Source organism: Myxine glutinosa, chromosome 2 (genome assembly GCF_964187855.1).
Source record: "Myxine glutinosa chromosome 2, kmMyxGlut1.1, whole genome shotgun sequence".
In the NCBI taxonomy this organism is placed as follows: Eukaryota; Metazoa; Chordata; class Myxini; order Myxiniformes; family Myxinidae; genus Myxine; species Myxine glutinosa.
Window position 1 is genome coordinate 152,818,506 of NC_136262.1, and position 26,451 is coordinate 152,844,956.

The following is a 26,451-nucleotide window of genomic DNA, read 5'->3' on the forward strand; positions in this document are numbered from 1 at the left end:
ACCATGGACGGGAGGAAGGGTAAGACAACTGAAGACGAGATGTGATAAATCTGTGCATGAGAGAGAGCAGTTTGCTTTGGAAGAATTCCCAGGAAGAATTGATGTCAGAGGCAGTAGAGATGGGAGACCAGTCCAGATGATTGATGGCTGCTTGCAGACCGTGCCAGTCGGCCTGAGTGAAATGCCAGACTCATCGGTGCTGAGGGGGCTCTCTGAGAATGGCCAGAGAGATGTCCACTTTAACAAGCACATAATCAGAAGAACCGATTGGAGCAGAAGAAGAGCAGCAGACATTTGCAGGGAAGTTAGTCATAACCAAGTCCAGAAGAGAAGATACTCCATTGACTGAGATCCGGGTCGGGAAATTGACAGATTGTGTCAGTCCAAATGAGTCGCAGAAGTCCTTTGCTGAGGTGCCATGGCTGGTGAGAGATGAACCCACACCCAGCCAGCTGGCATGATGACAGTTTACGTCGCCACATATGAGAAAGAGAGAGTTTGGATGAGTTGATAGAAGTTGGTCCATGTTGTCCGACAGCGAAATGTAAATGGAGTCATCACTGTTTGGAGGACGGTACAGAACACATATGAACAAAAGGTGGGAGCAGAGAGGAAGCCATAGCCACAGGTACTCCTGGGGGTGGGGTCGAAAGAGGGCAGTGCAGGGAGAGTGAGGAAGATAATTTTTGATAAAGATAGCCACCCCACCACCAGGTCAAGGTAAGGCAGACATAAGAAAGGTGCGAAAACAGATCCTTGCAACTACAGACCAATCAGCCTGCACTCAATTATCAGCATAGTCATGGAATCCATCATTGCTTCGGATATCAAATCCTTCCTCTTCTCCAATGGCTTGATCTCTGATCATCAATTTGGATTCAGACCAGGTCACTCTACTCTAGACGTGCTGCTTCTGCTGTCTCAACAATGGATGGAGGTCCTCAATGCCAAACAGGAAATTAGAGCTGTCTCCCTTGACATATCACGTGCCTTCGATACGGTCTGGCACCCCGCTCTGCTTACCAAACTCTCCTCCTATGGTATCCATTGAAACCTCCACGCATGGCTTGCAAACTTCCTTTCTGGTCGCAGTCAACGTGTGGCCCTGAATGGAATTCTCTCATCTCCTCTTCCTGTTCAGGCTGGAGTTCCCAAAGGCAGTGTTCTGGTCCCTGTGCTGTTTTCTGGTCTTCATCAATGACCTCTCCGACTCTCTGGGAAATTATCTCTTTCTATTTGCTGATGACTCCACTCTCTGCCGCTCCATACCTCATCCCTCAGATCGGAAGTCTGCAGCCTCGTCAATCTCTGCAGACCTGGACAAAATCACAGACTGGTCAAACAAGTGGAACACGTCTTTCAATCCTGACAAATCTCACACTCTCACTATGTCTCTCCAAAAAGACCATCAGGACAACCCTCCCATCTACTTTCTGAACAATCCTCTCAAAGAAGTTCTGTCACTCAAGCTTTTGGGTCTCACTATCTGCCATGATCTTTCCTGGGAAAACCACATTTCCAAGCTGGCCTCCAAAGCCAGTTGCCAACAGGGAATCCTCCGTCGTGCAAAGTCCTTCCTTGGCACACCTGAGCTCCTCCCCACATAAAAGGCTTTCATCCGTAGATCAATGGAACACTGCTCTCCCCTCTGGGCTGGTGTTCCTGCCTCACACCTGGCTCGGCTTCACACTGTTGAAACCAAAGCTTTCAGAATCATTAGAATCTCCCACGATGAAGCCAACTCCGAGGGCCTTTCACTCGCTCACGACAGGCAAGTAGGTGGTCTTTCTGTCTTCTTCAGACTCCTCTCCGGCCTTGCTCCCCCAGATGTCTGTGCTCTGTCCCCACAAATATTCCTTCAGGTCGCACAAGATCTGTTAGCATCCCTCTCTGGTGAAACTGCCATAAATAAAGACTCTCTGCTCACCTTCACTCTTTCATTCCTCTTTTCTCCCACCTCTGCAACAAACTCCCTCACTCTCTTCAGTCCCATTCCTCCCTCCAGGTCTTTAAAACAGCTGTTCACCACCAGTGTACATTTGTTTCATACCTCTCCCACCCCCTCCCCTTCCCCTGCCCCCCCTCCCACAGATCTCCCGATGTCCCTGTTCTCTACTGTTGTACTTGTGTGCTTCCCTCTCTCTCCCCATCTTGTCTCCCACTCCTTTTATTTTATGTTTTATGTGTCCATTTATGTTTCTTTGTGATTAATGTTGGCTCTTACACGAGCCTCGATCTTGTATACAAAATGATAATAATAATAATAATAATAATAATAATAATAATAATAATAATAATAATAATAATAATAATTCACATCCCTCTCTTCAGATCAAGTATCTCCTGATGCTTCTCATTTGCACTTCTCGATAGACATTCATGTCACTTTTAACTTTCTCTTCTTCGTCAGATACCTCTCCCTTATTTTGGAGTCTTGCTGTGGGAACAGTTGTAGCAGTGGGAACAGGTGTAGGTCAAGATTTTCACGAATCGCTTGACCAATCAACCTCGACTTGGACAAAATCACAGACTGGGCAAACAAGTGGAACATGTCCTTCAATCCTGACAAATCTCACACTCTTACGATGTCTCTCCGAAAAGACCGACTGGACAACCCTCCCATCCACTTTCTGAATAATCCTCTCCAAGAAGTTCCGTCACTCAAGCTTTTGGGGCTCACTATCTGCCATGATCTTTCCTGGGAAAACCACATTTCAAATCTGGCCTCCAAAGCCAGTCGCCGACTGGGCATCCTCAGTCGTGCGAAGTCCTTCCTTCGCACACCTGAGCTCCTCACCACATACAAGGCTTTCATCCGCAGCTCAATGGAATACTGCTCTCCCCTCTGGGCTGGTGCTCCTGCCTCACACCTAACTCGTCTTCACGCTGTTGAAACCAAAGCGTTCAGAATCATTGGAATCTCCCGCGATGAAGCTAACTCCAAGGGCCTTTCACTCACTCACCGCAGGCAGGTTGGTGGTCTTTCCGTCTTCTACCGACTCCTCTCTGGCCTTGCCCCCCCCCCCCCCAGCTCTCTCTGGGCTCTGTCCCCCAAATATTCCTGCAGGTCGCACAAGATCTGCCTGCAACCCTCTTATGGTTAAACTGCCAAAATCAAGACACTCTGCTCACCTTCACTCCTTCTTTCCTCTTTTCTCCCGCCTCTGGAACAAACTCCCTCACTCTCTTCAATCCCACTCCACCCTCCAGGTCTTTAAAACAGCTGTTCACCACCATCTCTTATCTTCCCCCATCCAAAACCTTGATCTTTTCTACCCCTGCTAATTTCACCCCAAATCCACTTTTTTGAAATACCAACTTCTGTCCTGGAAGTCCTTGGTGTCCTTGTGTTTTATGCTTCTCCCACCCCCCGCACCCCCCTTCCCACGCCTCCTCCCCCCAAGCCCTTCCCTCCCACACATCTCCCTGCTCTCAAATGTAATGTTTGTGTGCTTCCCCTTCTCTCCCCATCTTGTCTTCCGCTCCCTCTTTTTATATATCTTGTTTGTCTGGTTGATTTGTTTGTGAAATAAATGTTAGCTCTTTCACGAGCTTCGATTCAGTATACAAAAAAAAAAAAAAAAAAAAAATATCGTTTTGTTGACTGGCAGGAATTTATCATTTGTTCAGGGTACTGGCAATAATTTGTCAACTCTTTACAAGAGACATGCCAGCTCAGTTTAAACAACTCAGTGGAATCCTTCAGCCCTGAAACTTCCAAACAATGGTACAGAAAATATTTCAAGAGCAAAATGTGATGGAGATACGACAGGGAGAGCTTGAATTTCCTGAAAGGAATACCATTTCCATTGCGCGCAAGTTTCATGTCGGGACATTCCAAAGGGATATTTTCTCATACTTACACGTCATGTGCAATGTCACCACCGCACTTGTTCTTTTTATGTGTTGTAAACTTTTGCCTAGGTTGAAAAAGATTGAAATGTTAGCTTCTTGTACATTTGTTGTGGTGGATATAGTCAAAAAGAAGTTTAAAAAGTCAAGAGGAGGAAAACAAAATTATTTACTTCAGACGCTTCCAACAGCTCATTTTCTTCATCTTCGATGACGAAGACGTGTTAATCTTTGGTTCCCTGCAAAAGAACAGATCTCTTCATCCAAAACCGAGTTCAAATGTGCTAAACCGGTGAATAATCAATAAATGAATGAATTCAAATAAATAAATATGTAATAATGGTAATAAATAATAATAAATGGTAATAATGCTCCTAATCTATATACAGACTTGGCATTTAATATGGAATATATATATATTTTTTCTTAACTTGAGTTTACTTTCTGAACTCAGTATATCAATCTGGTGAGTTTATTTTACCCTTCGGTGATGTCTTTGCTGAAAGAACCATGTCACCGATTGTCTTTCGCAGCAAGAAGTCAATAACAAGATTATATCACAGGTGGCGTGACAAAATGTAAGGACAGGTACATTTGACGATTGGCTTCACAATCGGGTATATATGGGTTATTGCGTTCTGTATTAGTGGAAAACAACTACTGCACGTCTACAAAAGTTATTGCCGCTTCCTCTGGAGATGGTCCGTCAACTTGACAATGCTGTTTGTCATGGAGTGGTGGCTTTACGAAATTCTGGCATGAAACAGCGTGCTATTGCTCGGCAGTATGGCATCACTCAAGGTCAGGTGTCAAAGATCCTGAAACGAAATGCTCAGAGGGATGTCCCTACTCCAATACCGAGGCCAGGACGTCCACGCAGAACCACAAAGAGATGATCGCCAGCTGCACCGGTTAGTCTGCAATGGCCGTGGCCAAGTCAGCTAATCGGCTTCGGGCTGAGTGGCAGCAACTGACAAATGTGCCTGTATCCAGAAGGCTAGTCAACCAACGACTGGTTCAAGCAGGCTATCGTGCCAGGCGTCCCCTGAGAAAGCCACACCTGACCAGACAACACAGCCAGCACCGATTGCAGTGGGCCAGAGAGCACCGTCAATGGCAGCCAGGAAACTGGAATTCACGTGACCTTCAGTGACGAGTCTAGATTTCTGGTCTTTCGTCAAGATGGCCGTGTCCGAGTGCGGAGACAAGTGCATGAAGCCCACAACGAAGATTGTATAGTGCCAAGAGTCCAAGCTGGAGGTGGTGGGGTGACCATTTGGGCTGCTTTTCATGCAGGGGGCAAAACTGACCTGGTTGTTCTGAATGGAAACCTGAACCAGTTCAAGTACAGGGTCATTCTGGAAGAAACATTGCTTCCATTTGCTCGTGCAGCCTTTCGAGGAGACTTTGTCTTCCAAGATGACAATGCACGGCCTCATCGTGCTCGCATGATCCAACACTTTCTTGCTGACCGTGGTGTAGAGCATATGGAGTGGCCTGCCATGTCCCCAGATATGAATCCGATAGAGAACTTGTGGGCAGAATTAACGCGTCAAATCGACAACTTGGACCAGCAGCCTACCTCTGTGCGTGAATTGCAGCAGACTATTGTCACTGCATGGCAAGCGATTCCTGTCCAAACCTTGGCAAATCTCGTGAACAGCATGCCTCGACGTGTACGTGCTCTCCTGAATGCTCGTGGGGGTTACACGAAGTACTGAACTGTAATTTTACTGTCCGTAATCCCAGTCATAATTTCGCTTTTGTTTTTGTTGAAATTTTTTTTGGCTAATGTGCAAAATAAAGAGATACTTCTGGAAAACGTACAGAAGTTTAACACAGTACAGTACTGTCCGTGAATTGAGTTCGATATCAGTTTACATCACTTTCAAGGATCAATTTATTTGTTTCGAAATGTCAAATGTGGTTTTTGTTTCTTTTAAAGGTCACATTAACAAAATCTAGAATAATTTCAACATAATTCCAATGAACTTTTGGTTCTAAGTCATCTTGAAAAGTATGTTCACCCCCACAAAAAAAATATTCCATATTAAATGCCAAGTCTGTATATAAACGTGAGTTGTCTGTGTGTGTGTGTGTGTGTCCGCGTATTATTCAGAGATGGCTGAACGCATTTTCATCAAACTTTCATCAGTGAGTGCCTGGGAGTGTTTTAGGCAAAAAAAAAAATTGAAAAAATAAAGTTCGTTTTTTTGGAGTTAACAAAAATAAAATAATTTTTTTTTAAAAACATCGCTCGATAGTGCTGAAGCCTTTTAAAATGAATGAGAGTTATATACAAGTACACATTCGCATCAACAAATACAAAACAATTACCAGACATTTGAATACAAATAAATCAAACAATTCCGGAAGTGTACGAATGAGTATTAGTACGTAATTAGTATTAGTAATTCATTAGTACGGCTTCTTCTTCTTCCTGATCGGCATCACACTCAACTAAGAAACGTGAGCCACTCCCCTTCCCCCCTCCTTCCCCCCCTCCCCTTCCCCCAATCCTCTTCCTCCACCCCTTCCCTTCCTCTCCTCCCCTCCCCTTTAAGATATAAATACTCTGTAAAAGAGCTTCCAATTCTGACTGCTCCCCTTCCTTCCCCCCTCCTTCCCCTTCCCCTCCCCCACTCCTCCCCCGCCCAGCAACGCCGGGTACTTCTGCTGGTATGTAATAATGGTGAATAATGGTAATAAATGTGTGAATCTGTATCACATACATTCTTCATTTCAACAACTGACATAATAATGTCCCCTCCAGAAACATCATGTAAAATAAAACAATTTGGGCAACGGTGTATAAAAGAGAACAAAAAAACCCCACAATTTTGGCAAGATGGGCGGACAGACGAGAGAATGTGCAATCAATGCGTTTCAGATTTGGAAAAGACCTCGCAGAGTAACATCCAACACATAAGATGAGCCTGGAGTTCAGATATTTCCAAAGTGATTGCTTCTTCAGGTTACCGTCCTCGTACCAGGGGAAAGGGAGATGCGTTGTGATTGTGGTTTGAGCCTTTCCCATTGTTCTCTTCCTCATGCCCAAACCTTCATTTTCCTTAAATCCTCTTTCCCAAACCTTCATTTTCCTTCAGTATTTTTCCCAAACCTTCATTTTTCCTCTTTTTATTCGAACCTCATTTCCAAACTCGTATTTACCGACACCTGTACTTGAACTGACCGCCATTTTCAAGCACCCATTCTCAAACCGTTATTTCCCGACACCCGGATTTGAAACCCCCTTCTCAAACACACCTTCTCAAATCACATCACCTCACCATTCTTTCCACCTCCTCACGTCTGGGTAACGCAAAAGCTCCTCACATTCTGGTAACTGTTTTTCGCTCCTCATTTCCTGGTAACGCAAAAGGCGCCACACACGGTGCTCCCCAAACTGCCGAGCAGAACAGGCAATGACCTCATCCCGGTAAGACTGACATCTTGCATGGCTTTCGCACACGCACCGCACAACCTTACATTTTTCAGCGCATACACCTCAGGGCTCACCTGTTGTGGAGCAACATTGAACGACACAAGACCTCCAATAATTGTCAGCGCTAAACACCCACGATACACTCCACGACAGCACACCTCTCGCTTGCACCACTCGTCTTCCTGCATTGACACCTCGTTGAGCCCGACGGCGCCAAGCCTATTTACATGAGGGTGAGGAATGGGTCGCCAACACGCCCCCGACCTCTTACTTTATGTCCCCTTTTCTGTCTAATTTCCCAGGATGAACGTGGAACCTATCTGTATTTTGTTTAAAGCCAGTTGTACAAGGGGTTTCGTTGAATGCTCGGGATAGGACTGTTTGTCATGTGACACTGCATTCTCTTGTAAATACGTGCCTGTTTCATGCGAGATTTGTTGTTTCCAAACCTGCTTGATTGTCTCTTTCCTTCATTGGTTAGACGTAGCAAACAATAAATAGAAGGGAGGTTGTACCCCACTGATTCACCACGCAAGTCTAGCCGGAATCCCGCCTACGGTTTTGCTCGGCCTTATGTAATAAAAAGATAAAGGTGGGAGCCGAGAGCATAGTCCGATCTGATGTAACTAGTTCGTCACCGGGAAAGTAAAGTGAAAGTTGGCCGCAGGGACTCTGCCAGATTTTAATCACCTTAGACGGCGTCCGTGGTTGTTTCGCAACCCGTCGGGTCGCGGATTTATCCACGACTCATTGGCTTCAGGATCCAACGTCAGGAAGCAGGTCCGAGAGAGGCCACTAGTTACCAGGTGATGTACCCATAACATATGCTTGTTCATCGCCAGGTGATATTTCTGCAGCTCCTCCACCACCTTCTCATATCCATAAACTCCAACACCACCTCAACACCATCTCAGTGATAAGTACATGAACTGATCAATTTAATTAATACGGTGTTCATCGAGAGCAGGCATTACGGGAGAAATGGCCTCCTCAAAGTCCCTTGTATTGGTTGACAGTATTGCTGGTATTATTCTGATATAATATTGCGCAAAGCAGTTGTTGCGTTCTTCGTTGTTAATGAAATATTTGCAATCGAATATTAATATTTTGATACGTCTGGTTTAAGTGGTATTCCGTGTGTCACATCCGTCTCCTCAGATCAGGTACCTCATGACGCTTCTCATTTGCACTTCTCGATAGACATTCGTATCCCCACCTTACACTTTCTCTTCTTCATCAGATACCTCTCCCTTATTTTGGAGTCTGGCTGTGGGAACAGTTGTGGCAGTGGGAACAGGTGTAGCACAAGGTTTTCACGAATCGGTTGACCAATCGTTTTGTTGACTGGCAGGAATTCATCATTTGTTCAGGGTACCGGCAATAATTTGTGAACTCTTTACAAGAGACATGCCAACCCGGTTAAACTACAACTGCACTCAGTAGAGAGCATCCCTCCGCCAGTTACGTTTTGTATCCCACCGATGGGCCGGATCTGGATTCGGACCTGAACCAAAATCTAATCGCCTTTTTTGTCACCCAACGAACTCATCCCCCATGTTTCGTCATCACTCGTCTATAACTTTTTTTAAACATCATGTTTTATATCGCTTTTCACCCGATCTCTCAATGGTGAAGAATCACTTGATAATCAAATAATTGTCAAATCCAAATCCACATTCAGATCTTCACCAAAATCAAATCGATTCGTCCTCGTCACACACACAACCGGTCCATCAGGTTTCGTCCAAATCCGTCCATAACGTTTTGAGATATCGTGCGATGTATCGGTTTTCGCTCCATCACTCAATGGTGAAGAATCACATCAAAAATTATACGATCTGGATTCGAATCTTCACCCAAATTGAATCGATTCTTCCTCGTCACAAACACAAACTGTCCACAAAGTTTATTCCAAATCCGTCCATAACTTAACATAACAAAAAAATTCTAGTAGCCGGATCCGAATCCGGATCTTCAGCAAAATCTCATCATTTTGTCCTTGTCACATACGCTACATCTCTGCCAAATTTCGTCCGAATCTGTCCACAACCTTTTGAGATATCTTGTTCACAAACAAACGGACAGACAGACAGGGGTGAAAACATAACCTCCATCCACCTTTGGTGGTGGAGGTAAGAACTCAGTGGAATCCCTCAGCCCTGAAACTTCCAAACAATGGCACAGAAAATATTTCAAGAGCAAAATGTGATGGAGATACGACAGGGAGAGCTTGAATTTCCTTAAAGGAATACCATTTCCATTGCGCGCATGGGTCATGTCAGGGCATTCCAAAGGGATATTTTCTCATACTTACACGTCATGTGCAATGTCACCAACACACCTGGTCTTCTTTTGTGTGGTAAACTTTTGCCTAGGTTGAAAAACATTCAAATGTTAGCTTCTTCGACATTTCTTGTGGTAGATGAAGTCAAAAACAAGTTTAAAAAAGTCGAGAGGAGGAAAACAAAATTATTTACTTCAGACGTTTCCATAAATTGGTGTTCTTCGGGGAACTTGACGGCGAAGGATGGTTCATGCCGTCATCGTCCGAACAAGTCGACTTGTTCATATTTAGTTCCCTGAAAAACAACAGAACCCTTGAATCGACAAATGAGTGCAAATGTGCTGAACCGGATATATATACATATACATATACATATACATATACACATTCTCCATTTAAACAACTGACACGACAATGCCCCTGCTGCAACTCGATATGAAAAGATAAAATTCACTTAATGCTGTGAAACCCGTGTGCGATACCTTCGTTGCGATCTCTTGTTGAAAAGAGGCATCGTGGGAAATAAAAAAACGTATGGGGGAGGGGGGGCAGAGAGAATATCTATGAAACAATTCGCAAGATGCCGAACACACGTCCCACACCACGAGATATCTGCATCAAGATGATTTTAATGTTGTTGTTCCATGGTTACCACGTGATACATTTGTGACGTCAGCCTTCCTAGCCGTTAAATATTGAGGCGCTTAAACACGATCCGATTGGTAGATTTTAAATCTTCATCATCGTTATTTATTACGTTTTTAAAATAAATCAATCGTTATATATTTATTTTGGGGAAGTTGCGTTCAGGGTCGCTTGGGGCACTTGAAGGGTGTTGAGACTATTTCGATGTTAAACATGATCATCAGGATGATGATCGTAATGTCGATTTTAAAATCCTTTCTTGAATTAATACATGATAATTCCTTTAATAGAAGGTGTTATTTCCATTTAACCTCATCAAGTTCAACCTTCCCGTCCGAACACCCCTCCCCCGACTATTCTTGCGATCCGCCATGTTGGATCCATCTTACCAGCGACATCGTGAGGATAATTGATTACCAGGGACAGCAAACTAAACGAAACCACGTGGATTGTATCATCGTTTCTACTTTTGTTGAAACTAGCAGGGACCCGAAGAACAGGGTTCCACAGAAAACCCTCCCTTTGTTTGGGCAGTGTATAGGCAACAAAGTGCTGTCTCGCATGCTCCCAGAAGTTTATGTTTACTGCCAACAATTCAGTGTCAATTTTCGTCATCCGCACACTTATTGCCAAAAATAATGTTATGAAATTGTTTTATGTTCCCAGAGATCAGACGTTGAAAGGAAAATAAATGATAAATTGCAAAATGAAAGTGTCAATGATGGTGAAAGAAAGCCCCAATCAGGAAAGTCGAACGTCCCTCAGTGGAGAGCATACCTCAGCCAGATGAACAGTTTAGGTTTTATATCCCAGAGTAGACCAGAAAATCACAAAACAGAATCACATTTAATCAAAATCATCCGTCCACAACTTTTTGTGATATCCTGCTATTTATCGTTTTTGGCCCTGTCACACAATGGTGAAGAATCACTATTAAAATTGTAGTAGCCGGATCCGGATCTTCACCAAAATAGAATCGATTCATCCTCATCACAGACACAACCTGTCCAATAAGTTTCGTCCAAATCCATCCATATTTTTATTGTGATATCTTGCGATGTATCGTTTGGGCCCGATCTCCCAATGGTGAAGAATCATCTAAAAACATTCTACTAGCCGGATCCGGATCCGGATCTTCACCAAAATCGAATCATTTCGTCCTTGTCACTTACGCTGCATCTCTACCAAATTTCGGCCGAATCACAACTTTTTGAGATATTTTGTTCACAAACTGTCAGACAAACAGACAAACAGACAGGTAGAAGACAAAACCTCCATCCATCCACCTTTGGTGGCGGGAGGTAACAAACGTGTTGTTCAATATATCTCACTAAAACTAACGTTGCTAATTAACGTAGTCGGCGAATCGTCAGGATAATTGAAATGCGAGGAGGGTGTGGGATCGTGCGAGGAGGGTGTGGGATCGTGCGAGGAGGGTGTGGGATCATGCGAGGAGGGTGTGGGATCGTGCGAGGAGGGTGTGGGATCGTGCGAGGAGGGTGTGGGAATGTGCGAGAGGGGTTGTGGGATCGTGCGAGGGGAGGTGTGGGAATGTGCGACGGGGGGTGTGGGAATGTGCGAGGAGGGTGTGGGATCGTGCGAGGGGGGTGTGGGATCGTGCGAAGAGGAGGAGGGGAATGGAAATGTGCAAGGAGGTGTGGGATCGTGCGAGGGGGAGGCGGTGGGAATGTGCGAGAGGAGGCGTGGGGTCATGCGAGGACGGAGGAGGGGGTGTGAATGTGCGAGAGGGGTGTGGGATCGTGCGAGTGGAGGGATTGAAATGTGCGAGAGGATGTGTGGGATCGTGCGAGGAGAGGTGTGGAAATGTGCGAGAGGATGTGTGGGATCGTGCGAGGAAGGGGGGAGGGGAATGGAAATGTGCGAGATGGGGTGTGGGATCGTGCGAGGGGGGGGGGGGATGAGAGGGGAATGGAATTGTGCGAGAGGTGGTGTGGGATCGTGCGAAGGGAAGGAGGTGCAAATGTGCGAGAGAAGGTGTGGGATCGTGCGAGGAGGAGGGATGGAAATGTGCGAGAGGGGATTGTGGGATCGTGCGAGGGGGGAGGGGAATGGAGATGTGCAAGAGGATGAGGATGTGCGAGGGGGAGGGATGGAAATGTGCGAGAGGGGGTGTGGGATCGTGCGAGGAGGAGGGATGGAAATGTGCGAGAGGGGGTGTGGGATCGTGAATATTTGCAGCTTCATACATGACATCCTCCCCTTTAAGTCCAAAATTACCAAGAGCAATACGTGCTAGATTTCAAGAATTGACATTTCAAAAGCAACATTTCCAAAACATGTGAAAATATGTGTGCAAACGATTATGAGAATCATGAAAATACGTGAAAATAGAACATGTGTCACCGTGAAAATAGAACATGTGTCACCGTGAAAATAGAACATGTGTCACCGTGAAAATAGAACATGTGTCAACGTGAAAATAGAACGTGTGTCATGGTGAAAATAGAACATGTGTCACTATGAAAATAGAACGTGTGTCAATGTGAAAATAGAACATGTGTCATCGTGAAAATAGAACATGTGTCACCATGAAAATAGAACATGTGTCACCGTGAAAATAGAACATGTGTCAACGTGAAAATAGAACGTGTGTCACCGTGAAAATAGAACATGTGTCACCGTGAAAAAAAACATCTTCAAAGATTCAACCGGTCGGGTGCTTTTCTCTCACGCATTGAGCGTCGCGGTGTAGCAGTGGATACAGAGTCCGAGGTGATTCCTTTGGGTCGCGGTGTACCAGTGGATACAGAGTCCGAGGTGATCCCTTTGGGTGGCGGTATACCAGTGGATACAGAATCCGAGGTGATTCCTTTGGGTGGCGGTGTACCAGTGGATACAGAGTCCGAGGTGATCCCTTTGGGTGGCGGTGTACCAGTGGATACAGAGTCCGAGGTGATCCCTTTGGGTGGCGGTGTACCAGTGGATACAGAGTCCGAGGTGATTCCTTTGGGTCGCGGTGTACCAGTGGATACAGAGTCCGAGGTGATCCCTTTGGGTCGCGGTGTACCAGTGGATACAGAGTCCGAGGTGATCCCTTTGGGTGGCGGTGTACCAGTGGATACAGAGTCCGAGGTGATCCCTTTGGGTCGCGGTGTACCAGTGGATACAGAGTCCGAGGTGATCCCTTTTGGTCGCGGTGTACCAGTGGATACAGAGTCCGAGGTGATCCCTTTGGGTCGCGGTATACCAGTGGATACAGAGTCCGAGGTGATTCCTTTGGTCTCCACGAAGGGTATAGCGTTCGCAGAGGTTTTCGGGGCATCCGAGCCGGCTGGAGCGGCCACGACGATCTCCGGCAGTGGTGGGTCGAACTGTTGTCCTGACTGTGACGATGCTGCAGGCTCTATCGACTCACAGTGATGGTAGGTTATGTGGTCCTGATGTCGACGAATTTCGCGGCCGTCCTGCAGGCGAATCACACAGGACAGTGGACCTGGCTTCTCGATGATGTCCCCCGGTAGCCACGTTGCACCTGCACCAAAATTTCGGGCAAACACTGGATCTACGATGTTGATACATCGACTGTTGGACGTCTTATCGTGCACCAACTTTTGATTAAGCTGGCTCTGATAAACATTTGATGATATGTCTGGTTTGAGATTGTCAAGTGTCGATCTCAAGTGTCATTTCATCAATAACTCAGACGGAGCTGCACTGGTTGTCGATTGTGGCGTGATGCGGTATTTGAACAGGAGCCGAGAAAGCTTTCTTTCCAGGATTCCCTCCTGAAGTTTCCGCAATCCGGGTTTGATGATTCCCACGGATCGTTCGGCCAAGCCATTTGAAGCCTGGTGATCTGGGCTGACAAACTTATGTTTGATGCCGTTCCGACGTGTGACCTCGGCAAACTTGGGACTGGAAAAACACGAACCGTTATCACTCACGATCATCCTGGGCAGACCATGAGTGGCGAAACAGCATCTGAATCTTTCGATGACAATGGCTGACGTAGTACCACGCGTCACATAGGCATCAATCCATTTTGTGTGCGTGTCCGTAATTATTAGAATCATGCTGCCGTTAATAGGCCCGGCATAATCGAGATGAAGGCGATGCCACGATTCGCTGGGCCATTCCCAGGGATGCAGTGGTGCTTTCGCAGGTGTATTCCGGGTGCTCTGGCAGGGGTAACAATGTCGAACATGATGTTCGATATCAGCATCAAGATTCGGCCACCACACAAAGTTTCTAGCGAGTGACTTCATCTTCACAATCCCGGGGTGACAGTCATGGATTTCATCCATGACCCTGGAACGCAGATTTCCCGGGATCACGACACGACATCCCCAGAGTAGGCAACCATTTTCCACGCTGAGTTCGTTTTTACGTGCTTTAAAAGCCGCAAAAGCTGGGTCACCCTCAGGTAGCAAATTCCATCCAAGCTGTACAGCCTGGACAGTTCTGGACAGAACGGGGTCTCGTCGAGTATGAGTGCGGATCTGGCTGGAATCGAGAGCACAATCTTCCAGATGATCCATCAGTGCGATAATGGATCCTGGTGTAGGCGAATCATCAACGGATTCTGGAAGGGGTTACCGACTCATGGCATCTGCATTTGTGATAGACGAACCGGGCTTATAACATATGGTGTAGTCATAAGCAGCGAGAAACAGGGACCAGCGGATGATCCTGGGCGGTAGTGTGTCAGATGTCGCCTTAGTTGGACCAAACAGACTGATCAGCGGCTTGTGATCAGTGCGAATCGTGAAATGATGTCCAAGAAGGTACTGGCAAAATTTGCTGACGCCGAAAACGATTCCCAATCCTTCCTTGTCAAGTTGGGAATAGTTCTTCTCTGCCAGGGACAACGTTCTGGATGAAAATGCAACAGGTCTTTCCGTACCATCAGGCATCACGTGTGATAATACACTCCCCACTCCATACCGACAGGCATCGCATGTCAGCACAATATCCTTCTCTGGATCAAAATGAACGAGAACATTGGACGATTTGAGCAGATCCATAGAGGTCTGGAATGCTGATTGTTCAGTAGACCCCCAGCTCCGGGAGACTCCTTACCTCAAAAGCCGATAAAGGGGGCCCAAAACGCCGGTCACATTCGGGATGTAACGACCATAGAACTGAAGCAAACCGAGGTATGACTTCAATTCGGTCACGTCTCGTGGAGCAGGAGCATCCTTGATAGCTCGGACTTTCTCATCTGTCGGGTGTAGACCCTCGGCATCAATCGTATGACCCAGGTACGTGACTGATGGCACCATAAACTTGCACTTGTCTCGACGCAAACGTAGGCCGGAGTCCGAAATCTACTTCAGAACTCTATCCAGGTTTTGTAGATGTTCCATGTCCGTATGACCAGTAACCAGAATATCATCCTGGTAACAAACGACGTTGCGTTCGGCGGCAAACAAACTGTCCATGACACGCTGATAAATTCCAGGTGCAGATTTCACTCCAAAACTGAGTCGGTGGTACCTGTACAACCCACGATGCGTGTTGATGGTAAGATACTGTTTCGAATTCTCGTCCAAGCGGAGCTGTAGATAGGCGGATTTGAGATCGAGTTTCGTAAAAGTCTTGCCTCCCGTGAGACGAGCATAGAGGTCTTCGATCCTCGGGATTGGATATTTATCCAATGAAGAACACTTGTTCACGGTCATTTTATAATCTCCACATATGCGGATGGACTGGTCCGATTTTATGACCGGAACGATGGGCGCCGCCCATTCGGCATGCTGGATTTGCTTGATGATCCCCGGATTTTTTTTTTTTCCTTGTATACAAGATCGAGGCTCGTGAAAGAGCGAACATTAATCACACAGAAAGACAAACCGACACATAAAACATATAACATCGGGAGCGGTAGACAAGATGGGGAGAGAGGGGGAAGGACACGAACACAACATTTGAGAGCAGGGACCGAGAGACGTGGAGACATCGAGAGATCTGAGAGAGGGCGAGGGCTTTGTGGGGGGGGGGGGGGGCATGGGAAGGTGGGAGAGGTATAAAACATATGGACACTGCCAGGACTTCCAGGAAAGAACTTGGAATTCCAAACAAGGTGGATCTGGGGTGAATTAGCGGGGGTAGAAAAGATCAAGGTTTTGGATGGGGGAAGATAAGATATGGTGGTGAACAGCTGTTTTAAAGACTTGGAGGGTGGAGTGGGATTGAAGAGAGTGAGGGAGTTTGTTCCAGAGGCAGGAGAAAAGAGGAATTGAAGGAGTGAAGGTGAGCAGAGAGTCTTGATTTTGGCAGTTTAACCAAAAGAGGGTTGCAGGCAGATCTTGTGCGACCTGTAGGAATATTTGCGGGACAGAGCACAGAGAGAGCTGGGGGGGCAAGGCCAGAGAGGAGTCGGTAGAAGACGGAAAGACCACCAACCTGCCTGCGGTGAGTGAGTGAGAGGCCCTTGGAGTTAGCTTCATCGTGGGAGATTCCAATGATTCTGAATGCTTTGGTTTCAACAGCGTGAAGGCGAGCTAGGTGTGAGGCAGGAGCACCAGCCCAGAGGGGAGAGCAGTATTCCATTGAGCTGCGGATGAAAGCCTTGTATGTGGTGAGGAGCTCAGGTGTGCCAAGGAAGGACTTCGCACGACGGAGGATGCCCAGTCGGCGACTGGCTTTGGAGGCCAGATTTGAAATGTGGGTTTTCCAGGAAAGATCATGGCAGATAGTGAGACCCAAAAGCTTGAGTGACAGAACTTCTTGGAGAGGATTATTCAGAAAGTGGATGGGAGGGTTGTCCAGTCGGTCTTTTCGGAGAGGCATCGTAAGAGTGTGAGATTTGTCAGGATTGAAAGACATGTTCCACTTGTTTGCCCAGTCTGTGATTTTGTCAAGGTCTGCAGAGAGTGAGGAGGCTGCAGACTGCCGATCTGAGGGATGAAGAATGGAGCGACAGAGAGTAGAGTCGTCAGCAAAGAGATAGAGAGGATTTTCAAGAGAGTCAGAGAGATCATTGATGAAGACCAGAAAAAGCACAGGGCCCAGAACACTAACTTGTGGAACTCCAGCCTGAACAGGAAGAGGAGATGAGAGAAACCCATTCAGGGCCACATGTTGACGACGACTAGAGAGGAAGTGCGCCAGCCATGCGTGGAGATTTCCATGGATACCAAAAGAGGAGAGTTTGGTGAGCAGAGCGGGGTGCCAGACCGTATCGAAGGCACGTGATATGTCAAGGGAGACTGCTCTAATTTCCTGTTTGGCATTGAGGACCTCCATCCATTGTTGAGAAAGCAGAAGCAGCATGTCCAGAGTGGAGTGTCCAGGTCTGAAACCAAATTGATGATCAGAAATAAAGCCATTGGAGAAGAGGAAAGATTTCATATCTGAAGCAATGATGGATTCCATGACTTTGCTGATAATTGGGAGAAGGCTGATTGGTCTGTAGTTGCTGGGATCTGTTTTTGCACCTTTTTTGTGCAAAGCGGTGATGTTGGCAGATTTCCAAGCAGATGGAAGATGACCTTGAGCAAAAGAGAGGGTGAAGAGAACAGAGAGGGGGAGTGAAAGAGCGGAAGAACATGATTTTAGGACCCGTGGGCTGATGCCGTCAGGTCCAGTTGCAGAATCAGAGTCGAGGGTTGACAGAAACTTTTCCACCTTGTCAGGAGGAAAGGACACAGAGTCCAGGAGCAGCTGGGTACGACTGGCTACGGTGGGTACAGAGAGGGATGGGTTTGGGACACAAGATTTAGAGGCAAACACAGAGTTGAGGCATTCAGCTTTTTCACGTGCGGAGTCAGCCGTGTGGCCATTTAAGGTGAGGGAGGGGATGGAGGGGGAACAAACACCAGAAACAGATTTCACCAGACGCCACCAGGATTTGGAAGAGGGAGACAGTCAAGAGAGTTCGGTCCTGAGGACGGAGAGATATTGTTTCCTGGCTCTCCTGAGGGTGGACACACACTTGTTTCGGGCTTTGTGAAAGGAAATGAGATTTCCTTCCATTGGATTTGCTTTCCAGGAGACGAAAGCAAGTTGTTTCTGGGCAATAGCCTCACCACAAGATTCCGTGTACCATGGACGGGAGGAAGGGTATGACAACTGAAGACGAGAAGGGATAAATCTGTGCATGAGAGAAAGCAATTTACTTTGGAAGAATTCCCAGGATGAGTTGATGTCAGAGGCAGTAGAGATGGGAGACCAGTCCAGATGATTGATGGCTGCTTGAATACCGTGCCACTTGGCCTGAGTGAAATGCCAGACTCGTCGACGCTGAGGAGGCTCTCTGAAAATGGTCAGAGAGATGTCCACTTTAACAAGCACATGATCAGAAGAGCCGATTGGAGCAGAAGAAGAGCAGCAGACATTTTCAGGGAAGTTAGTCATAACCAAGTCCAGAAGAGAAGATTCTCCATTGACTGAGATCCAGGTTGGGAAATTGACAGATTGTGTCAGTCCCAGTGAGTCACAGAAGTCCTTTGCTGAAGAGCCATGGCTGGTGAGAGAGGTACCCACACCCAGCCAACTGGCATGGTGACAGTTGAAATCACCACATATGAGGAAGAGAGAGTTGGGATGGGTAGATAGAAGTTGGTCCATATTATCAGACAGCGAGATGTAGATGGAGTCATCACTGTTTGGTGGACGGTACAACACGCATATGAACAAAAGGTGGGAGCGAAGGGGAAGCCGTAGCCAAAGGTATTCCTGGGGGTGAGGTGGAGAGAGGGCAGTGCAGGGCGAGTGAGGAAGAGAGTTTTTTATAAAGATAGCAACCCCACCTCCAGGACGAGGCTCAGGTCTATCATACCAGAGGAGGGAGTAACCTGGGAGAGATACCAAGGAATCAGAGACATCATGAAGGAGGAAGGTTTCTGTTAAGCAGATCACGTCTGGTTTGTCAGAAGCAACCTGTATGGAGAGATCAGTTAAGTTTGAGCGAAGGCCCCGGATGTTTGAGGTCCATACTGTTAAGGAAGAGGAAGGGGGAGCATCGGATACAGAACAGGGGGGGGGGGGGGGGAGCGGTAGGGCAGGATGCGGAAGAGGAGGAAGAGGTAGGGAGAGCTGTTGCAGGTGTGTCAGAGATTACAGAATAGCTTGGAGAAAGGGAAGAATGGGGCGGACAAAAGGTTTGATGGTGTTTGGGTGAGGCGCTGTGAGGTGTTATTTGAGGAGGGGGAAGAGTGAGGCAGAAGGTTGAGGAAGATGAAGGTGAAAGTTGGAAGGGGGAAGAAGCGGGGAGGATATTCATATTCGGGGAGGATTATTGACCTTTGACCTTAATTAATGACCTAATTAGGCAATTTTGGGAAACACAAACAAGATATTCATATTCAGCACAAAATCCCCTTTAAGAAAAACCTATTTGTTTGCTTTTCCTCAAAAATGCCTCATGCAATCACATTTGCTGGAAATTGAACCAGTCTAATATGTCGAGGGAGACAGCTCTAATATCCTGTTTGGCATTGAGGACCTCCATCCATTGTGGAGACAGCAGAAGCAGCATGTCCAGAGTAGAGTGACCTGGTCTGAAACCAAATTGATGATCAGAGATCAAGCCATTGGAGAAGAGGAAAGATTTCATATCCGAAGCAATGATGGATTCCATGACTTTGCTGATAATTGGGAGAAGGCTGATTGGTCTGTAGTTGCTAGGATCTGTTTTTGCACCTTTTTTGTGCAAAGCGGTGATGTTGGCTGATTTCCAAGCAGATGGCAGTTGACCTTGAGCAAAAGAGAGGGTGAAGAGAACAGAGAGAGGGTGAGATAGAGCGGCAGAGCTGGATTTTAGGACCGGTGGGCTGATGCCGTCGGGTCCAGTTGCAGAATCAGAGTCGAGGGTTGACAGAAACTTTTCCACCTTGTCAGGAGGAAAGGACACGGAGTCCAGGAGCAGCTGGGTACGACTGGGTATGGTGGGTACAGAGAGGGATGGGTTTGGGACACAAGATTTAGAGGCAAACACAGAGTTGAGGCATTCAGCTTTTTCACGTGCGGAGTCAGCTGTGTAGCCGTTTGAGGTAAGGGAGGGGATGGAGGGGGAACAAACACCAGAAACGGATTTGACCAGACGCCACCAGGATTTGGAAGAGGGAGACAGATAAGAGAGTTCGGTCTTGAGAACGGAGAGATATTGTTTCCTGGCTCTCCTGAGGGTGGACACACACTTGTTTCGGGCTTTGTGAAAGGAAATGAGATTTCCTTCCGTTGGATTTGATTTCCAGGAGACGAAGGCAAGTTGTTTCTGGGCAACAGCCTCACCACAAGATTCCGTGTACCATGGACTTGAGGAAGGGTATGACAACTGAAGACGAGATGGGATAAATCTGTGCATGAGAGAGAGCAATTTACTTTGGAAGAATTCCCAGGATGAGTTGATGTCAGAGGTGGTAGAGATGGGAGACCAGTCCAGATGATTGATGGCTGCTTGAAGACCGTGCCAGTTGGCCTGAGTGAAATGCCAGGCTCGTCGACGCTGAGCAGGCTCCCTGAGAATGGTCAGAGAGACATCCACTTTAACAAGGACATGATCAGATGAGCCGATTGGAGCAGAAGAAGAGCAGCAGACATTTTTAGGGAAGTTAGTCATAACCAAGTCCAGAAGAGAAGATGCTCCGTTGACTGAGATCCGGGTCGGGAAATTGACAGATTGTGTCAGTCCCAGTGAGTCGCAGAAGTCCTTTGCTGAGGAGCCATGGCTGGTGAGAGAGGTACCCACACCCAGCCAACTGGCATGATGACAGTTGAAATCACCACATATGAGGAAGAGAGAGTTGGGATGAGTAGATAGAAGTTGGTCCATATTATCAGACAGTGAGATGTAGATGGAGTCATCACTGTTTGGTGGACGGTACAACACACATATGAACCAGAGGTGGGAGCGAAGGGGAAGCCGTAGCCAGAGGTATTCCTGGGGGTGAGGTGGAGAGAGTGCAGTGCAGGGCGAGTGAGGAAGAGAGTTTTTGATAAAGATAGCAACCCCACCTCCAGGACGAGGCTCAGGTCTATCATACCGGAAGAGGGAGTAACCCGGGAGAGATACTAAGGAATCAGAGACATCATGAAGGAGGAAAGTTTCTGTTAAGCAGATCACGTCTGGTTTGACAGAAGCAACCTGTATGGAGAGATCAGTTAAGTTTGAACGAAGGCCCGGATGTTTGAGGTCCATACCGTTAATGAAGAGGAAGGGGGAGCATCGGATACAGAACAGGGTGGAGGAGGGGTAGGGTAAGATGTGGAAGAGGTGGAAGAGGTAGGGAGAGCTGTTGAAGGTGTGTCAGAGATTTCAGAATAGCTCGGAGAAAGGGAAGGATGGGGCGGACAAAAGGTTTGATGGTGATTGGGTGAGGCACAATGAGGTGTTATTTGAGGAGGGAGAAGAGCGAGGCAGAAGGTTGGGGGAGATGGAGGTGAGAGTTGGAAGGGGGAAGAAGCGGGGAGGACGCTTTGAGGAGAGGGAGTGAGAGGGGGGAAATTGAGAAGAAAAGGAGATTTTCAAGATGATCCAGTTCCTTGTCAATCCGCTCACGCAGGGCAAAAGGGACTGGGCGAGCTCTGCAAAATACAGTATTGGCATCCCGGTCAACCCTGAGTTTAGCCGTATGTCCTTTCAAGGTTCCAAGCTCATCCTTGAAGACATCCGGGTACGTATCCAGCACATTTTTGATTGTGTATGCTGCGGTAGCAGAAACGTTGACTGCCCGGAGTTGATGAATGCTTTTCCACTTCAGTCGAATTATGCTCAACCAGCTCCTGCTGAGTAAGGAAGGGCCCTTTCCAGGAATGGCGATCAGGGGTAGGTGAAAGTCACGGTTATCGTAGCCCACCGTGACGTCACATGTACCGCAGGGAACAATCTTCTCACCTGTATAGGTGGAGAGTCCATAGGTAGTAGGTTTCAGATGGGGTCGGTCAGCATCACTCCACAGGTTTGTGAAAACAGCATGGCTGATGAGCGAGATGGCCGCACCAGTGTCGACCTCCATTTGCAATGGTCGATTGTTGACGACAACAGTGGCAAGAAGAGGGTCCCGCCTATGGTGAGAATCAATATGAAGCAGGTCATACGATTCTGAGTTGTCAGAAACAGAGCTCACCTGGTCAAGCTCAGGTTCCTCCGAATCGATAAACTGATGAATCTTGTCAGCAGCTTTCCCTTTTCCCGATTTGCGAGTGATGCAAGCTGGAGCAATATGGCCAGTTTTCGAACAGAAATGGCAGGTTGCATCTTTGAACCGACACGTCTCCGGAGGGTGCTTTCCGTTGCACTGAAAACATTTGTTGTGTGTTTGAGACTGCACTGGCTTCTGACGAGGAGCTTTGTTCCAACGTTTTGGCTGAACATGATCCAACCGATTCACAGCAGGGCTGGTACCAGATGAGCGAGTGGCACCGATGCTTGTAGCGTTGCGTTCAGCACTCTCCATGGAAATGGCGGTGTCTCTGGCATTTTGGAACGTCAGTCTTCTCTCAGCAAGCAGGCGTCTACGAGTGCGGTCATCGGACATGCCAACCACCAGCAAATCACGGAGCATGTCATCAATCGTGTCCCCAAACTCACACAGATGTGACAGTTTTTTGAGGTGTGCAATGAAGTCTGCGATCGACTGACCTTGCTGTTGTCTGCACATGTAAAAATTAAACCGACACAGGATGACTGAAGGAGATGGATTACAATGTTCCTTCAAAGCGGCCTTGAGCTCTGCATACGTGAGCTCCTGGATTGTCCGAGGCCAAATCAGGTTTTTAACGAGTGTGAACGTCTCACCTCCGCAAACGGACAGGAAGACGGCCTTCATCCGGGCTTCGGTCGCGATGCCGTTCGTCTCGAAGTAAAAAGACAACCGCTCAGAATACTCCCCCTCATGAGGGGCGAATTCATCGATATGGCCGAAAGAAGTCATGGTCCAGATGTTTATCCTCGTCGCTATGGAAGGTATCTCGACAAACTACGATCGATTGTCATGCACGTTTATTCACTCTGCCAATACAGGCCCGATTCACCTCAGCGCCATCCGAGCATGGGCGTAGGGATACAATGCGGTCACGGTGTAGGGATACAACGATGAATATTTGCAGCTTCATACATGACAACCTGCTTATCTCATGGTCAAACCTCTGATAACTATTGTTGCCCTTTAATATTTCATTAGTGACAGCAGACAGCCTCGGTCTAGTTACCCTCGCCTGAGAGGTTATTACTCCCGCAGGGAGTGATGCATACGATCGTGTCCATGCGTGTGTGTTCGTGTGTTTGTGAACAGGATATCTGGAAAAGTTCTGAACGGATTTGGATGAAAGTTGGTGGGATGATTGCCCTTGGGATAAGGAAGAATTGATTAGTTTTTGGTGAAGCTCAGGATATTATTCCGGATCCAGGAATTTGTTGAAGGATTTTTTTACCATTGGAAGACAGGGCTCATTTTTTTAAACATTATCTTCTATGTGTTCTATATATAACATTGTGTTATGAAAATAGTTTTCAAATTTGTTGTAAATGTAGTTTAAACTCGTGGTTATGCATTAGAGTGGTGTATTGTGTTAGCAGCGTCATCTTCAAGGTTCTTTTTTTTTTTCTAATGAAGACATATTCTGTCATTTTGAAACCACCAAAGTGTGTATTAGGTTTCCCCGTTTCAGAAAATGTATCGTTTGATACGTATAATGCTTTAAAACTGTTTTTTTTTTTTTTACATCAGAAGAGATATCAACATTTACCTCAGCGAATGTCAATCGCGGTGTCAGTATTTGATGAACTTATAAAGACTTAGGTGAGTTATAAGTGTGACCTGCATGTGCACGGGATTCTTCCCAGAAGAATGAGTGGTCGCATTAGCTCGTACGACTTAAAATAAGCGAGTTTTGTTTTCACGTTTGGGCCAGTTTTACATGTTGTTGTAGGAGCTGGGCTCCAACGTAAATCGGAAGAATGGACGCGACAAAAAGCTGGAATTCGTCCGAGTTTCTTTATTGTGTCAAATCAACTCGGGTACTCTGAAAAGCCCGTTTATCGGGCAGCAATATATATACACATTATCCCGGAGCGTTTGCCCGGGAAAGGCGAGACCGGGCGTGCCCGGGCGTCTTGGGCGAAACCTGGAAAGGCGAGTCTGGACATGCCCGGGCGTCCTGGACGAGGCCTGGCAAGTCGAGAGCGGGCATGCCCGGGCGTCCTGGACGAGCCCTGGAAAGGCGAGGCTGGGCGTGCCTGGGCGTCCTGGGCGAACCCTGGAAAGGCGAGTCTGGACATGCCCGGGCGTCCTGGACGAGGCCTGGCAAGTCGAGAGCGGGCATGCCCGGGTGTCCTGGACGAGCCCTGGAAAGGCGAGGCTGGGCGTGCCCGGGCGTCCTGGGTGAACCCTGGAAAGGCGAGACCGGGCGTGCCCGGGCATCCTGGGCGAAACCTGGAAAGGCGAGTCTGGACATGCCCGGGCGTCCTGGACGAGGCCTGGCAAGTCGAGAGCGGGCATGCCCGGGCGTCCTGGACGAGCCCTGGAAAGGCGAGGCTGGGCGTGCCCGGCCGTCCTGGGCGAACCCTGGAAAGGCGAGTCTGGACATGCCAAGGCGTCCTGGACGAGGCCTGGCAAGTCGAGAGCGGGCATGCCCGGGCGTCCTGGGCGAGCCCTGGAAAGGCGAGACCGGGCGTGCCCGGGCGTCCTGGGCGAGCCCGGCATGGTGATCGCTCCGCGTCCTCGGTAGGTGCAAGGCGATTGTGTATACCCAGCGGTAGCCGCTAAATTGTATCCCTAAGGAATGAAACGCACGTTTTCCTGGCTTACAATTTTATTTGAAGTCACACATGCCTCAACATACACTCACTTATGTAGAATTGAACGCTGAATCCGAAAATGTAAGTGAAATTGCCTTGTTTTTTTTAACATTATCTTCTACTAGGGCATGCCCGTACGTGGGTGCAATGCCCGTACGTGGGTACGTGGGTACGTGGGTGCGAGTACGGTGACAATCCCCCCCCCCTCTATTTACATGAAATGGTTTGGTTCATGAAATGGTTTGGTCCATTCGCAACGCCAAAGCGAACGGCGAACGGCTTGCGAGTACGGTGACAATCCCCCCACCTCTATTTACATGAAATGGTTTGGTCCATTCGCAACGACCACAGAACCCCCCCCCCCCCCCCCTCTATTTACATGAAATGGTTTGGTCCATTCGCAACGCCAAAGCGAACGGCGAACGGCTAAATCGCCATAGCTCGGTAACTACTTGTCTGATTAATTTCAAACCTTGAAAAGGCACATCCTCGGGTCCCCAGCAATATACCTGGCAAGTTTAAAGTATATCGGACCGGTAGTTGTCGAGAAACAGCGGTCACAGACAAACATACATACATACATACAAACATACAAACATACAAACATACACACAGAGATTACTGGAATTATAGATAGATATATTATATCGATATATATATCTGTGCAGTGTCTGTCTTGTGTTGTCACTGAACTACTCCCTCAAACTGTTGTGAAATTGTACTATTCCAACTTGACTCACGGCGGGAGTATGCGCTCTACTGAGTGGCGTTCTCGTTGCATTTGAGTTTGTTTGTCTGTCTGTCTGTTTGTCTGTCTGTTTGTCCGCACAGAATAAATATGATTTTCTCTACAACCGTTGGTCCGATTGGCAGGAAATTTACACCATAGGTGCAACTCCACCTGTAGTATTTTTTAATGATAATTATGACGTCATAGGTCACGTGGGTCGGCCGTCATCTTGGAAACACCGAAAAACTTTGCACCTCCATATCTCCGAAAGCGCTGAAAAGAAAAAAAATTGACGACTCATTGTAAAGAACTCTGCATTTGGAAGAACATCTGTTAATGATGATGTCATAGGTGCCTCCATTATGACGTCATAATTCGACAAGTACAAAACTTCATCCGATCAAGATGAAATTTCTTGAGCATGATCTTGGGATAAATTGGTGGAGAAAAAATATAATGATGACGTCATCGGTCACGTGGTTCGGCCGTCATATTTGTTTTAACACAAAAGCCTTGAAAACCACTGACACATCCTGGTGAAGGTTTGCTATCTCTGATTGCTCTTTCTTGTTCTTGTTACATATTGACTTGACCCCTGCCTCCACCATGACCATGCCCTCGACGACCACTACGACCATGACCACGATCACAACGACCACTACGAGCATGACCACGACGACCACAGCGAGCACGACCACGACTACGACTACGACGACCACGACCACGACCACGACCATGACCACGATCACAACGACCACTACGAGCATGACCCCGACGACCACTACGAGCAT

General features: G+C 47.3%; 1 protein-coding gene across 1 annotated transcript in view; it reads right to left on the bottom strand.

Annotated features, from left to right (window-relative positions):
• The window catches only part of LOC144890808 (disabled homolog 2-interacting protein-like), a gene marked incomplete at its 3' end in the record, with an annotated part of 65,467 nt that extends 39,016 nt beyond the window's left edge, over positions 1-26,451 (bottom strand). Inside the window, exon 1 of the mRNA XM_078772647.1 lies at positions 26,189-26,451. Within this exon, the coding sequence (XP_078628773.1) occupies positions 26,189-26,451 (263 nt within the window). The remainder of the gene's footprint in view (positions 1-26,188) is intronic.